At 43.5% G+C, this 13,715-nt stretch overlaps 1 protein-coding gene across 1 annotated transcript in view; it reads left to right on the plus strand.

Annotated features, from left to right (window-relative positions):
* Window positions 1-13,515, plus strand: part of eeig1a (estrogen-induced osteoclastogenesis regulator 1a) — a 30,646-nt gene extending 17,131 nt beyond the window's left edge. The window contains exons 4-12 of the mRNA XM_069682856.1: window positions 773-802; window positions 3,252-3,368; window positions 5,887-5,933; window positions 6,732-6,883; window positions 8,010-8,114; window positions 8,416-8,611; window positions 8,701-8,822; window positions 10,376-10,445; window positions 10,886-13,515. Of these exons, the coding sequence (XP_069538957.1) occupies window positions 773-802; window positions 3,252-3,368; window positions 5,887-5,933; window positions 6,732-6,883; window positions 8,010-8,114; window positions 8,416-8,611; window positions 8,701-8,822; window positions 10,376-10,445; window positions 10,886-10,931 (885 nt within the window). The 3' untranslated portion in view covers window positions 10,932-13,515. The remainder of the gene's footprint in view (window positions 1-772; window positions 803-3,251; window positions 3,369-5,886; window positions 5,934-6,731; window positions 6,884-8,009; window positions 8,115-8,415; window positions 8,612-8,700; window positions 8,823-10,375; window positions 10,446-10,885) is intronic.
* Window positions 13,516-13,715: the final 200 nt, after the last annotated feature.

Genomic DNA, 13,715 nt, shown 5'->3' on the forward strand with positions numbered 1-13,715 from the left:
CTTGCGTCCTTGGCGTGTTGGAGCCCTCAGGTATGAATGACTGTAGTGTTAGTGTTAGTTACGTCTCCTCTCACCGTTCCTCCTCTACTCTGCTACTCGGGAACAGAACGCTGCAGGAGCCCCATTTGTCCACAGAGCTGTCAATCATGAGGCCATGCCCCCTTTTTATAGCATCAAATAACTAATTAAAAGTAAACTTGTGAGAAAAATGAACACTTGGAGATTATTCAGCATGATAAGAACTAACTATAATGACAGAAACCATGTTTGAGAAAAATGTATTTGAGGTGTATTTTGATTTTATAGTTTGACTCCCATCTGTTAACATGGAGGAGGCGGGGCTTATGAGCTATACTGCAGCCAGTCAGCAGGGGGCGACAGAGGGTTTTTCTTCTTTTAATTCAGTACATGATTTAGTTTTCAAAATAAGTTTAGTATCAGTGTTAACACTTGTATTATATTGACAATGTTTTTTAAAACCTTAAAAACATCTTCTAACAAACGTGAAGAACCAGAAACATCTGGGAGGTTATTTAAAGAGGTTTGAGACGTTCTCACGGACGTGTTCTCAGGATATTTCAGACTTGATGCCGTGCCTCCCATGTGAACGCCGCCTCGCCGCCTCGCCGCCTCGGTGCCATGCTCTGAGGAGCCGTCCGTGTGGTCTGAACCTGTAATTTGGACTCCCGCGTTGGAGCCCTGTAATTGGAGGCCTGTGTAATGTAGAGTTGGATCAGTTGTATTCATTACTGTCCTCCTGTTTTCTCTGCAGGAACTCAAAGGAGGAAAAGCATATTCGAAGGTAAGCCGTGTCTCCGTGTCCTCCCTGTCACGTTCATAAACACATAGACCTGTTACAGATGAGCTGCTGTCAGTCTCTGTAAACCTTAATGCCAGTTTGTGTAAATATTAGCATTTCTCGCGGCTCTCTGACGAGCTCGCTGTTAGCAGTGCGTGACAGTAAATCTAACCTCGTCTTTCTTCGCTCACATTCACTTGGAAGCTGCAAAACATCCTGCCAACACCTCTCGGACCGAAACTGCAGGAGCTCCTGACAAATGAGTCACGTCTCATGAATGAAGCTGCGAGGTCAAATCTCTCATAAAGATAACCTACCTTTGTTGTTCCGTGCACGTTGTTGCCCAGCAGGAACCGTTTCCTCTGTTTTCCCCGTTTCTTCATTTAGATTTCCTCCGGCTAAATTTACCCGCTTCCCTCCTTAGAAGTCGGCTTCCTTAAATACACACCTATGAAAACAGGAGCTGCTTATAGAAAGGGAAACCTGCAGGATGAAGAATGGAACCTTTAGCTCGAGAGTGCTGCAGAGTTAATTTAAAATAACAACATGAATGTGGCTCGGACAAAGAAAGGATCCATGAGAAGCTGTGAGGTTTGTTTTAGTGATTAAGGTCATGTAGGCGGGCTGCTTGTGATAGTAATCTGGGCTGTGTGGACCCACTGAGTGCAGGTCAGGGACCATGACAGCTTCTCCAGGTGCACAGAATAATGGAGCTTTCAAATTAAACTCAAGAGATCATTGAGTTCATGATGTGCTCGACCATTAAGGTAAGAAGGGATAAAAAGGCCTCTGATTGGTTTAACCTGTCACAGTTGGTATGAATGTTTTTTAGCTCACTTCAGGTGAGTGGATGTAACGCTTGCTGCTCAGAGGATGAACCCTTTCTCCTGAAGAATGACCCAGAAATCAAAGATACTTGACCTTCTGTCTATAGCTTCAGTCTGTTAGCAAATAATGTAGACGGTCGCGTTAGAAGCACTTCTATCCATCCCGTTCTTTCATTACCAGTTCTGTTGAGGACTTAAAGGGCTTAAAGCTGGAGGTAGAAATACTGCAGTCTGTTGATTGGCCAAAGCAATCATAAACACAGTCTTACTGATTGCAGTGTAGAGTCTAATCACCGCATGAGAAGCATTTTTTTAATCTCCATTCGAGCTGTGAACGTTCCTCACTGCTGCGTCCGTCTGCCAACACCTCTTCTTCATTGAACAGCACAAACCAGTGAAGGTTGTATTCTTATAGATTTTGTTTCTCTTGTAACTCGCCACAAAGAACTACAGACACTTTTAATGTGCTTGTTTCTTTTAGCTTTAGTTTAAGGTTTTCACTTTGACTCCCTCACTCCCCCAATCAATCAATCAATCAATCAATCAATCAATCAATCAATCAATCAATCAGGAGACAGGAGCTTGGTGTGTCAGGTCGTCCGGCAGTCTAAGCCTATAGCAGTAGAGGACAGTTTGAACTCTTAAAGTAGAGAGGGTGTCTGCCTCCCGGACCCTGACTGGTAGCTTGTTCCAGAGGAGGGGGCCTGATGACCTAAGGCTCGACCTCCCACACCACTCTGACAGACTTTAGGGACCACGAGCAGGCCTGCATCCTGGGAGCGCAGATTCAGTGGGCCACATATGGACAAGACCAAACAATATGTACATAATCTGCCACAACTGCTGCACTCTCCGTTCAGCAGGAATACTTTTAACCCCTAATTCCGACTCCTTATTGGGCCTACTGAAGAAACCAATCACTTTTTTCCATCTGAAATCTCCGTTTGTGGAAGTGGACCGAGTTTCCCGTTGTTTCCTCTGACAGTACTCTGCGAGCTTGTTTTTCCACGTGCAGCTCCGGTGTATTTTCAGTAAGCTGAAGCCCTGCTACAGTTTGCCCATCGTGCTTTCAGAGATTTCTGAATTGTAAGCATCAGTAATATCTGGATTATTCTTGAGGGTTCGGCTGAATCAAGTGACCTTATTTCCTTAAGGAAAAAGAGCCGATGAAAATGAATGAGATGTTTGTTATGATCACGTTGTGAGGCTTTGCATTGTATTTTTTTTGCTGATGTTTGCACAGATATGTAAACGCACAGACAGACGGTCTCCCATTGCAGGATGCAGTCTGTCTCAGCCACAGACTCTGTAGAGACGACTTTCTCTCGCCTTCTTCTCATGCTTTAATAGAGAGCACAGAGACTACATGCTCACTGAACACTTGCTTACTACAGAATATCTTCATTATTTTTATTTCCTTTCTGCCTTCATCAAAGCCTCTTTAATAGTATTTTAAGAGTTTGCACCCTGTCATGCATTAAACTTCAGAGGCTTGCGATCTTTAACGCTGTGAACGTGCTTGATGTGCTAACCGATGGGTGTTGCTGAGATCTCTCCTCTCTAAACTCGTGCACCCTTCCATTAGTGCTTCTCAAATTAACTCACCCTCTCTGCTTCGCCCTCAGCTGGGCTTCACAGACCTCAACATGGCAGAGTTTGCGGGTTCGGGCTCCACCGTGCGCTGCTGTCTGCTGGAGGGATACGACACCAAGAACACACGGCAGGATAACTCCATACTGAAGGCAAGGAGTGAGGCGTTCACTGACAGATATATGAGGAACAAAGATTTACATTCATCTGAGGGAAACGCTCTCAGGCGTATCTCTGCAGCCTCCAACAGTCTGTGCCCTCATTTACACAAGTCATAAATCGTATAAGCTCCACCGCCTGCAGCAAGCTCGATCATTATCTCTGACACTTTGACTTTTGACCTTTGCATTGATTGCTTCCACTCCACAAATTTAGTCAGACATCAGCGTGGAAAGGTAAAAGGTCACTTGGTCCTTTGTCATGTAAAGCTGCTGCAGGACTTAAATGGTTTCTGTTGAAATGAGACTTTATTTTCTGACTGCACGTGGAGCTGAAACGAGTCGTTAACCAATCGATTTGTCGATTTACATAATTTATGCTTTAAATAGTGAACAGTTGCTGATTGTTTGGATTTGCTTCTTTTTGATATAAAGGAGGAAATAATGTGCACATCAATTAATAAGCCCAACAAATGTACTGCTGTACTGATCAGTGCTGAATACAAAGCTGCTGATTTCACCTGAAGCAGTTAGACGTCTCTGTGGGTGAACAAGCTTCTGCTTTCTTCACTGAGGAGTTAAAGGAGCTCTGCAGCGCCACCCTGAGGCCACCAGCACAAACTGCTCTGTTAAACAAAGAGCCAAAACAGTCATGAGGAGTTTAGTCATCTCATTCCTCCGGGAGAGCTCAGGCTCAGACGTCAGAGAGCTTACTGGGAATTCACCCTCAGCCTGCTCCAGTAAATGTTTTATTGTTGCTTAAAGGGCCAGCAGAGCGTTCATCACAAACACGTTCATCACAAACACGTTCATCACAAACACGTTCATCACAAACACGTTCATCACACGTTCATCACAAACACGTTCATCACAAACACGTTCATCACATGTTCATCACAAACACGTTCATCACACGTTCATCACAAACACGTTCATCACAAACACGTTCATCACATGTTCATCACAAACACGTTCATCACACGTTCATCACAAACACGTTCATCACAAACACGTTCATCACAAACACGTTCATCACATGTTCATCACAAACACGTTCATCACACGTTCATCACAAACACGTTCATCACAAACACGTTCATCACAAACACGTTCATCACACGTTCATCACAAACACGTTCATCACAAACACGTTCATCACATGTTCATCACAAACACGTTCATCACAAACACGTTCATCACATGTTCATCACAAACACGTTCATCACAAACACGTTCATCACACGTTCATCACAAACACGTTCATCACAAACACGTTCATCACATGTTCATCACAAACACGTTCATCACATGTTCATCACAAACACGTTCATCACAAACACGTTCATCACATGTTCATCACAAACACGTTCATCACATGTTCATCACAAACACGTTCATCACAAACACGTTCATCACATGTTCATCACAAACACGTTCATCACATGTTCATCACAAACACGTTCATCACAAACACGTTCATCACAAACACGTTCATCACAAACACGTTCATCACATGTTCATCACAAACACGTTCATCACACGTTCATCACAAACACGTTCATCACAAACACGTTCATCACAAACACGTTCATCACACGTTCATCACAAACACGTTCATCACAAACACGTTCATCACATGTTCATCACAAACACGTTCATCACAAACACGTTCATCACATGTTCATCACAAACACGTTCATCACATGTTCATCACAAACACGTTCATCACAAACACGTTCATCACATGTTCATCACAAACACGTTCATCACAAACACGTTCATCACATGTTCATCACAAACACGTTCATCACAAACACGTTCATCACATGTTCATCACAAACACGTTCATCACACGTTCATCACAAACACGTTCATCACAAACACGTTCATCACAAACACGTTCATCATTCCTGCTCTTTAGAGCAGTCTGGGTCAGCTATGGGTCAGCTATGGGTCAGTTATGGGTCAGCTATGGGTCAGTTATGGGTCAGCTATGGGTCAGCTATGGGTCAGCTATGGGTCAGCTATGGGTCAGCTATGGGTCAGTTATGGGTCAGCTATGGGTCAGCTATGGGTCAGCTATGGGTCAGTTATGGGTCAGCTATGGGTCAGTTATGGGTCAGCTATGGGTCAGCTATGGGTCAGCTATGGGTCAGCTATGGGTCAGTCAGGACGTTTCAGGACGTCTGGACATTTTAAGTCTTTATTTTCAGCCCTGATTGAAGTTAACGTTCAGGTTTTCATTATGTGATTGTCACACAGGTTGTGTGCGGATGTACAGTTTGCTTATTAACTGCTGTGCACGGATGCAATCAGGCGCTCATGAAATGAACCAGGGAGGGGAAAGAACATGAGCTACAAAGGAAAAAGGCAGCGAGTTCTCAACTGTGGAGAAACTTTTCATTATTTTGGTACAATCAGAGTAAAGTGTGAATTAACCATGTTTCTAGAGCATTGGTATTAAAACAAACATGAGTGTGTAAGATATCTCCTCTCTTGGCGTTTTCTCCAGGTGATCATCGGGATGACCCTCCTGTCTGGAGATCCGTGTTTTAAAACGTGAGTATTTCAGTTTCAGGATGCTCTTCGTTCTTGTCACGCTGAGTCCGAAATCTGAAGGTTACGTTGGATTAACTCCACGTGAACGATTACCAACAGAGCCCATCAGCACGCTGCTGTTACTCTTTTTAATTAGTCATTTCTAAAATTATAGATACTTTTTATCCCCTTAAAGCTCTTTTACTGTCAGACCTTGTTACCTTTGACATGACAGTTAGTGTGTGTGTGTGTGTGTGTGTGTGTGTGTTTTTAGTGTATATACATGTTTTCAGGGACAATGCACGCTGATCAACATCACTGTTTTTGTACCAGTGTTTGTCAAAAGTTTGAACTGGATATTAAATTTGCCATTTTTCTAAATGTTTTACAGGATTTTTCTTCAGACTGAATAATAAGAAGCAAACTGAACATGCCTGCAGACATCTTCGACCTTAGCTCTCTAAAACTCATTTTATCAAACACAAAACCTTTGACCTCTGTCAGAGCGTTTTCAAAATGTTATTGAAACTTTCTGTCTGGAAACATGAAGACGAACATTGTTTGTTGAACATCAGAAAGATGCATCTCACCAGCTTTCTATAAGAGTTCTGAATGATGTTGTACGTCCTGTATGTCCTGCTGTCCTGGTAGTTAAACACTGTTAACATTAGTGCTCCTCTGCCCTTTGTTGCAGCAGTGACTCACTTTCCCAGCAGCCATGAATCTTATCTGAACGAGCCAAGCTAAGCAGAGCAGCAGCTTTGTGCTCATGTAATCCATTGTTCCAGACTGATGCGTGGTGTTGTTTCTGTCCTGCAGGCCTCCCAGCACAGCAAAGTCCATCTCCATCCCCGGACGGGAACACACCCTGCAGCTGGACTGTAAGGGGGAGGGAACCGCTGAGCCCGGGCCAGCCGGAGGGGTTTCTCTGGGCCGAGCTGCAAAGCCACGACCCTCCATCATCAGCTCAGGTATTACTCTGGACTTTAGTAAAGACCAGTTAAATACTCCGAGAGGAGGTCACATCTCGGGTCCAGTACAGAGCTGGAAAAATACCCAGTTTCCTAAAGATAGTGGTTACTGGCTCCCAAACTGAGGGAGTGCAAGAGAGCATACATGACCAGGGGGGGGTAATCATAAGCAGCCAAGTGTGCTTGCAACAAGGCAAGATCCACAATGTCGTCAGACTACGACTCGAGAGTGCCGTCACAGAGAAATCTCTTGATGAAGAATGAAATGTTATTCTTTGTGTTTTCTAAGAAGCAGGATGACAGGAAGTGAGGCGCAAAGTCCATTTAAAAATATGTTGTAAACTGTGTAGTTAAACAAATGATTACTTAAATGTTCCTTACATTTACACACGATGAGGAGTTAAAAAGGATTTGGACTTTGGAGGCAGATTGGTGACATTTCTTCTGGATTCAGAATCAAGAACTGTTCTGGACCAGCTTTCCAGTTTCAGGTCAACTTTGATGTCAACGTTTAGAGAACAGATCAAAGCGTATTCATGGTCACTGTCGCAGACTTACAGAGAGCTCATCACACAGCCGAACATAAAGAACGTTAAACATGTTCTCCACAAAGGTTTTTATTTGACTTTGCCTCCTTTAGAACTAAATCTGAAACAACAGATGAAGTGCTCTCTGGTCTTTGCGATCTCGGCCGAGCCAGCCTCCAGATGTGTTTCACTCGGAGCCAAAACTTCCTGGAAGAAATAAATCTGTTTGAGGAGATTTTCCTCACATGGTTAACTAGCTGGCAATGTTTAGGATGCCTTCAGTTTGAATTTAGATGAAAAATAAAATGTGTTTTTGTTCCAAGGCTGAGGTTGTTTCTCTTCTAGAGAAGACCAGTGCAAAACACCTTTTACACACAAGATCAAGTGAAAGTTCTCGTCCAAGAGACATGAGAGTACTCAAGCTTTCATTACAAACAGAAGAGGAGTTCATAAAAGCAGCTATGTTTTCTCTTGTTTACAGGAAGATGAATTCTGTAAGTTTCAGGGAGGAAAGTTTCTGCTGTCATAACGAACAAAGACTGCACGATCCTGCAGCAGATGAAATACTCGGCTGTTACAGTGATGTTTGTATTTTTCAGGTCTCCTTGAAGAGTCCGAAGTGAATCAGTCCAGCTCTGCAGAAATCTTCCAGTCCGGTCACTCTCGTAACTCCAGCTACGCCAGCCAGCACAGCAAGATCTCAGGTACGAGTCACCTGCGCTCGCTTCTCCCAGCCTTCCCTGAAGTGTCTCTTTATGTTCCACGGCCTTTTCCAGGTGCTGCATTCAAATCTTTATTAACTGTGCAGGTTTCCTAAGTTAGTCATTTTGCTGACTGACTTGCCAGTATTGGAGGTCGGTGCACGACTTCATTAAATTCAGAGTTAAAGTGAAAAAACGGATTCAAGAGATTAAAACAGCTGATTCCACCAAGTTAAATGAAGGGAAGCACTTTCTTTGCGCTGCCGTCTTCTTCTCTCTGCTGATCTCTCCTGACGTCCTGCAGGCTACAGCACCGAACACTCCTGCTCCTCCAGCCTGTCCGACCTCACGCACCGCAGGAACACCTCCACAGGAAGCAGCGCCTCGGGGGGGCTGGGCTTCACCACCGACACACCTACAGAGGGGGACAAGGACGCCGGACGTCCTGAGAGACCCCCTAGACCCCCGCGGCCTGTCCTACCCCCAAACAGGCCCCCCAGGTACACACACAGAGTACAGTCTTCTTTAAATGGACATGCTGTGCTCACAGGGGTTTATATTTAAACTTCTTGTCCTGACTGTGTTTCAGGAGGAAGCAGGACTCTGTGGAGAGTCACCCCTCCTGGGTGAACGACACTCGCATGGACGCCGACGACATCGTGGAGAAAATCGTCCAAAGCCAAAACTTTGCAGACATCAACAACACTGAAGGTAAAAAAACTGCAAAATATCGTGCAAGAATTGATTGCGTCACATCTTTACAAGATAAAACCAGGCAGAGAAATGTGGCCGATCAATAACACCAAACACTGAAACACCAAAAGGACAAACTGTGAAACTGAAATCGTCTTTTAGGCTCTTTGGACAGAAAGGATTTAACAGCTAAATCTTAGATGTGGTTATTATTACCAACTCAGCTTCACCAGTAAACACCTGTGTTCATGCTCCCTTCCAGTCCGACGTTTTCACCTGATATTTACAATAACCAGGGGAACAGTTGAGACCAGGATCAGAAACTGCAGCGGCTGCTTGTTTCTGTTCAGGTGGTTTGATGATTCGTTGTTTTGCTTGGTTGTCAAAGCAACTTTGTCAACTTCTGTTTTTAAAGGTGCTTTATAAATCAAGTTATTATTATTATAAATTGATTTTAAACTTATTGGACTTGTTTAAAAAGCTTTAAATGACCTTGCTCCTCGATACATCAGAGATCTTCTTTCTTCAGGTCGCTGAGGTCGCTGAGGTCGCTGAGGTCGCTGAAGTGCTGCTCTTTTAAATGTTCCTCATGTGTCCCACAAAGACACCGGCGACAGAGTGTTCTGCTTTTATGCTAATAAACTGTGGAACACACGCCTCTCCGTGTGAAGATGGCGAGCTCTGGCACTATTTTTAAAAGGAAATGAAAGACCTGTTTTTTTAATCAGGCTTTTAATTTGCAGTCAAAGTTTGTATCAGTGTTTTTACAAAGCTTTATCTCTGGTGTTTATTCTGCTTGACTGATTTTAATGAATTGTTTTATTGTTTTTACTGCTGTGATTCATTTATTTATTTTGCACGCTTGTACGTATGAGAAGGTGCTACATGAGTAAAGCTGAGTGGAAAGAGAATCAGGAGCAGGGTTTGCTCTGTGGACAGAGAATCAGAGAGGTCACCTTTGTTGTTTCCTGTCAGGTGTCTGTGACCAAAGGTTTGAATCAGCCCAACCTTTAGTTTGTTCTTTACACTAGTTAACGTCAGAAATCAAAAGTTTCTCTACGCGACAGCGGTGTGAAAATCCAGGTGTCATAATGAGGTGGTGACAATATGTTTTAACTGTGCACACACAGTTTTCTAATGAACATAAAGTCATGTTGGTGGTTTGGTACAAAGAAAACCACCGATAGAAATGTTGTTTGATTCTTGTTGGTTTCATAAAGTCAACTAAACAAATGTCAAATGCTCTCCTTGGTGAAAGACGGACAGAAACTGAGCATGTGTCTAGAATTACCCCCAGTGGGGTAAAAAAGTCACATCAGGGATGATCTCATGGATGTGAGGAGGAGGCGATCCTCTCTGTCCGTTTACAGTGAACCTGTTCATGGAAAGGTTTCACAGTTATTAACACAGTCTGTAACTCCTGCTCCATCTTTGGACCGATCTCTCCTTCAGCTCTGTGTTTCGTCTTCTTTTATTGTCTCGCGTGTCGGTCGGTGTCTCCTGGTGTCTCCTGGTGTCTCCTGGTTTCCCTCAGCAGCTGTTAACTGTGTTTCTGTGTTTGTGTCTTTCAGACAGCAACCTGCGTCTGTTCGTCAGCAGAGATGGAACCACCGCGCTCAGCGGCATCCGACTCGGGAACAGGTGAGAGGACATCGTCTGTTTCTCTCTGACGTCATTCTCTCGTCTTCTTTACCTCTTTTCAGTCTTTAATACCTCGCTCTTTATCAGTTCTACTTTTATTATTCATTATTTTATATTTTCATGTTTTAAGTCTTTATGAAGCACTTTGTAAGTTTGTACGTTTTTGTAAAGTTCTGAATAAATAAAGATATTAAAGCTATTAAAGGTTTATATGTCCTGTCTGACACTACTACTTATAATATGAAGTTTTAAGCATTAACTTTGGTTCTCCTTGAATTCATCTCCAGCCATAACTGAAAAAAACATTTTCCAAACTCAGAACTTTATTTAATCTCCTTTTAATTGAGTATAAACTGTAAATTACAAGGAGCAGTAAAACAAGTCAAACACGTGAATAAAGTTGTTCTCACACACGCCCGTGTGTTTTTGCGTCCCTGCAGGGTGTCTGCAGGCGGGTACGAGCCTGTGGTGATAGAGAGCCACTAAACAGAAGAGAGGCGACATGATGACCGGAGGATCGTCCCGTCTCCTGTCTCACTGGTTTTCCTGGAGCTTCAGCCGGTCTGACGCCGTGAGGGGAAAACCTCGTCAGTTTGCACTTTATGTTTGTGTCAGTCTGCTCGTCTGCTCGTGCGCACTCGTTCAGCTGTTTGTGTGATGCTGAGAGCGACTCAGAGTGAAAGCACCAAATGTTTCTGTTCAGACTGTCCTGTGCTGCTTCTACAGGTTAAAGGAGATCACATGTTTTAACCTGTGAAGTGATGAAGACACCAAATCCATCCACATGTCCCCAGTTTATCGTTATAACTGACGCTCTATGCTAACTCTGCTGGCAGCAGGCCTAAAGTAACCTAAAGTAAGTGGAAGGAAACTTGTTCCTACATGTGAGAAGAGGCTGATGAGCTGCTGCAGTATAAAGTGTTTCCATGTTTGTGCTTAGAAATAATCAAAGTACGACCGACAGAAAACTGCAGTTGGTCCACAAAGAGACGTTAGTGAGAGTGCTACACCTGAAGAGTGCTACACCTGAAGAGTGCTACACCTGAAGCTACTGCCATTTAACATTCAGCTGAGCATTTCTTTAGTTTGCAGAGACCCTTCTGTAGCTCTGACTTTATTTCTGTCACTTCAGCAGCGTTCAGTTTCTACAAACCTAGAGCCTGCTTAGATGAAGTACCTGATATGGAATTGGGAAACACTCGTGTGTGTGCTAGCGGTTGTTAGCATGGAGCCTACTTTAAGTTTAAAACTAGCATGCAGCACAGCGGCTGAAGTCCATTTTACTGCAGGCTTCTCCTCGCAGCACCAGTCGTGCATCAATCAGCAGCGTTCAGTTGATCATCTGTTGCATGATTCATTTTCTGCTTTAACACTTTAAATTAATATTTTTGCTGCTGCAGAATAAATCAGCAAATCAAGTTTTTGTTTTAGCAAAGATCAGTTTTTGAGTTTAGTACTTGTGACTGGAGGCTCGACAGGAACATTTCCTGTGCAGCTGAAAGCTGTTTTAATCCCACTGACAGACAGCGCGTCACTGAATGAGCTGAAGAGTTGAGAAGTCCACCGAGCAGCTGTGAAGACGCAGAAACTCTTTTTCTCTTTTGGTTTTGAAGTTGTTCCCTGTTGATCGGAGAACAAAGTAGAACCACTTTGTGCCTGTAAAGTTTCTCTTGATGAGCCTAAAGCAGCGACAGCGTGCTGCTGACGGCGAGGAGGGAAAGCTGTTTGTTTCTTTGTTCTGTTCTCTCTGAGTGCAGCTGCAGACGTTTGGGAAGCCCCTCTGTTACTCTGCAGGCTGTGCTGTTGCTCCATCCCTATGAAGGATTCATGTCTGACACTTATCAGGAGTTAAACTTCATGTGAGGTCAGCTGAACAACACTCTGTGGTACAAACGGTTCTGGTTTCACTTTGAGTCCTGATGAAGAGAGTGGAGGGATCTGACTGATGAAGCCTGTGTCGCCCCCTGGTGGAGCGGCGCCCTGCTTTCTGGTGTTCACTTTGTTTACAGCAGTTTACTGATGAACAAACAGCAGAGGGACAGAAAGAAGAACAAGTTTCTGTAGCTCTGACGAACACAGGAGAGCAGCTGTCGTGTGTGAAACCAGCGGGCTGGTTCAGACGTTTGTTGTTTGTTTTAGAAGCAAGTTTGAACGTTGGACAGAAGGAAGGACGCTCGTCCTGGACGGAGTCTGAACATCGTATGTTTTGTTCCTAACAAAGCTGCCAGTTCCTTTTTTCAAAGGCAGGTCTTTTTAATCTCATAAATCTTTTGAGGGATATTTAGTTCAAAGGTTGTCCAGGACAAAATGACACTTGGGCCGCAAGCAGTTTTATCTTTCCTGATCATTTAATGCAGCCATAATAAGTTAAATCTATCAATATATTGGTTAATTTTTAAAGAATAAATATCAGGAAACGGTGAAAGGACCAAAATGAGTCCAGACTGACGTCTTTAAATTGTTTTGTTTGTGTTTGAGAAAAGCAGCAAATCCAGCAAATGATGGACAAATAACCGATTATTAATCACTTCATGTAACTTTCTGTCGAGCAATTAATCAACTCCTTCTTTCAGCCCAAGTTTAGCTGCATCACAAACTAACAAATGAACCCTTTCAGCACAAGTTTCCTCTCGTTTACAAAAAGGAAAATCAGCTTTTAAGACTCTCTGTTCTTCCTCAGTGACGTTGTTTCACATCTCTCTCACACTACGCTGGTTGAATCCAGCTCATTATATTCGTGTAATCTCTTCTGTACACTGCCCTGTATGCCTTCCTTTGTAAGTCACCTGCTTTCTCACACCTGGGGATGAACCACTGATGTTACATCACAGCCGTTAGCCTTCTTTTAAAGCTTTTATTTATATATTTTGTCTGGAGGTTTGTTATAAGCTACGCACACAACTCACCTCCGCAGCTCCTCTTTGTATCAGTCACTCTAACAACATGATTCTGTTGTGACAAAGCTAGTGTAACCTCCATTTATAGAGACGTTCTTCCAATCAGTACTTAGATACGCACATTTGATCTTTGTGTGGTTTTCTGCAGAAATGAGAATAAAAAGCTAATCTGAGTTTGTTTCATGAATCTGCTGTCTCACAGTGTGGACAATGAGTCCTATGGAGGGAGGGATGGAGGGATGGATGGATGAATGGATGGGTGAATGGATGGGTGAATGGGTGGATGGATGGATGAATGGATGGGTGAATGGGTGGATGAATGGGTGGATGGGTGGATGGGTGGATGGATGGATGGATGGATGGATGGGTGGAT

The sequence above is a fragment of the Semicossyphus pulcher genome, unplaced genomic scaffold, assembly GCF_022749685.1.
Source record: "Semicossyphus pulcher isolate SPU_LCO1_2020_fin unplaced genomic scaffold, fSemPul1.0.p SCAF_6, whole genome shotgun sequence".
In the NCBI taxonomy this organism is placed as follows: Eukaryota; Metazoa; Chordata; class Actinopteri; order Labriformes; family Labridae; genus Semicossyphus; species Semicossyphus pulcher.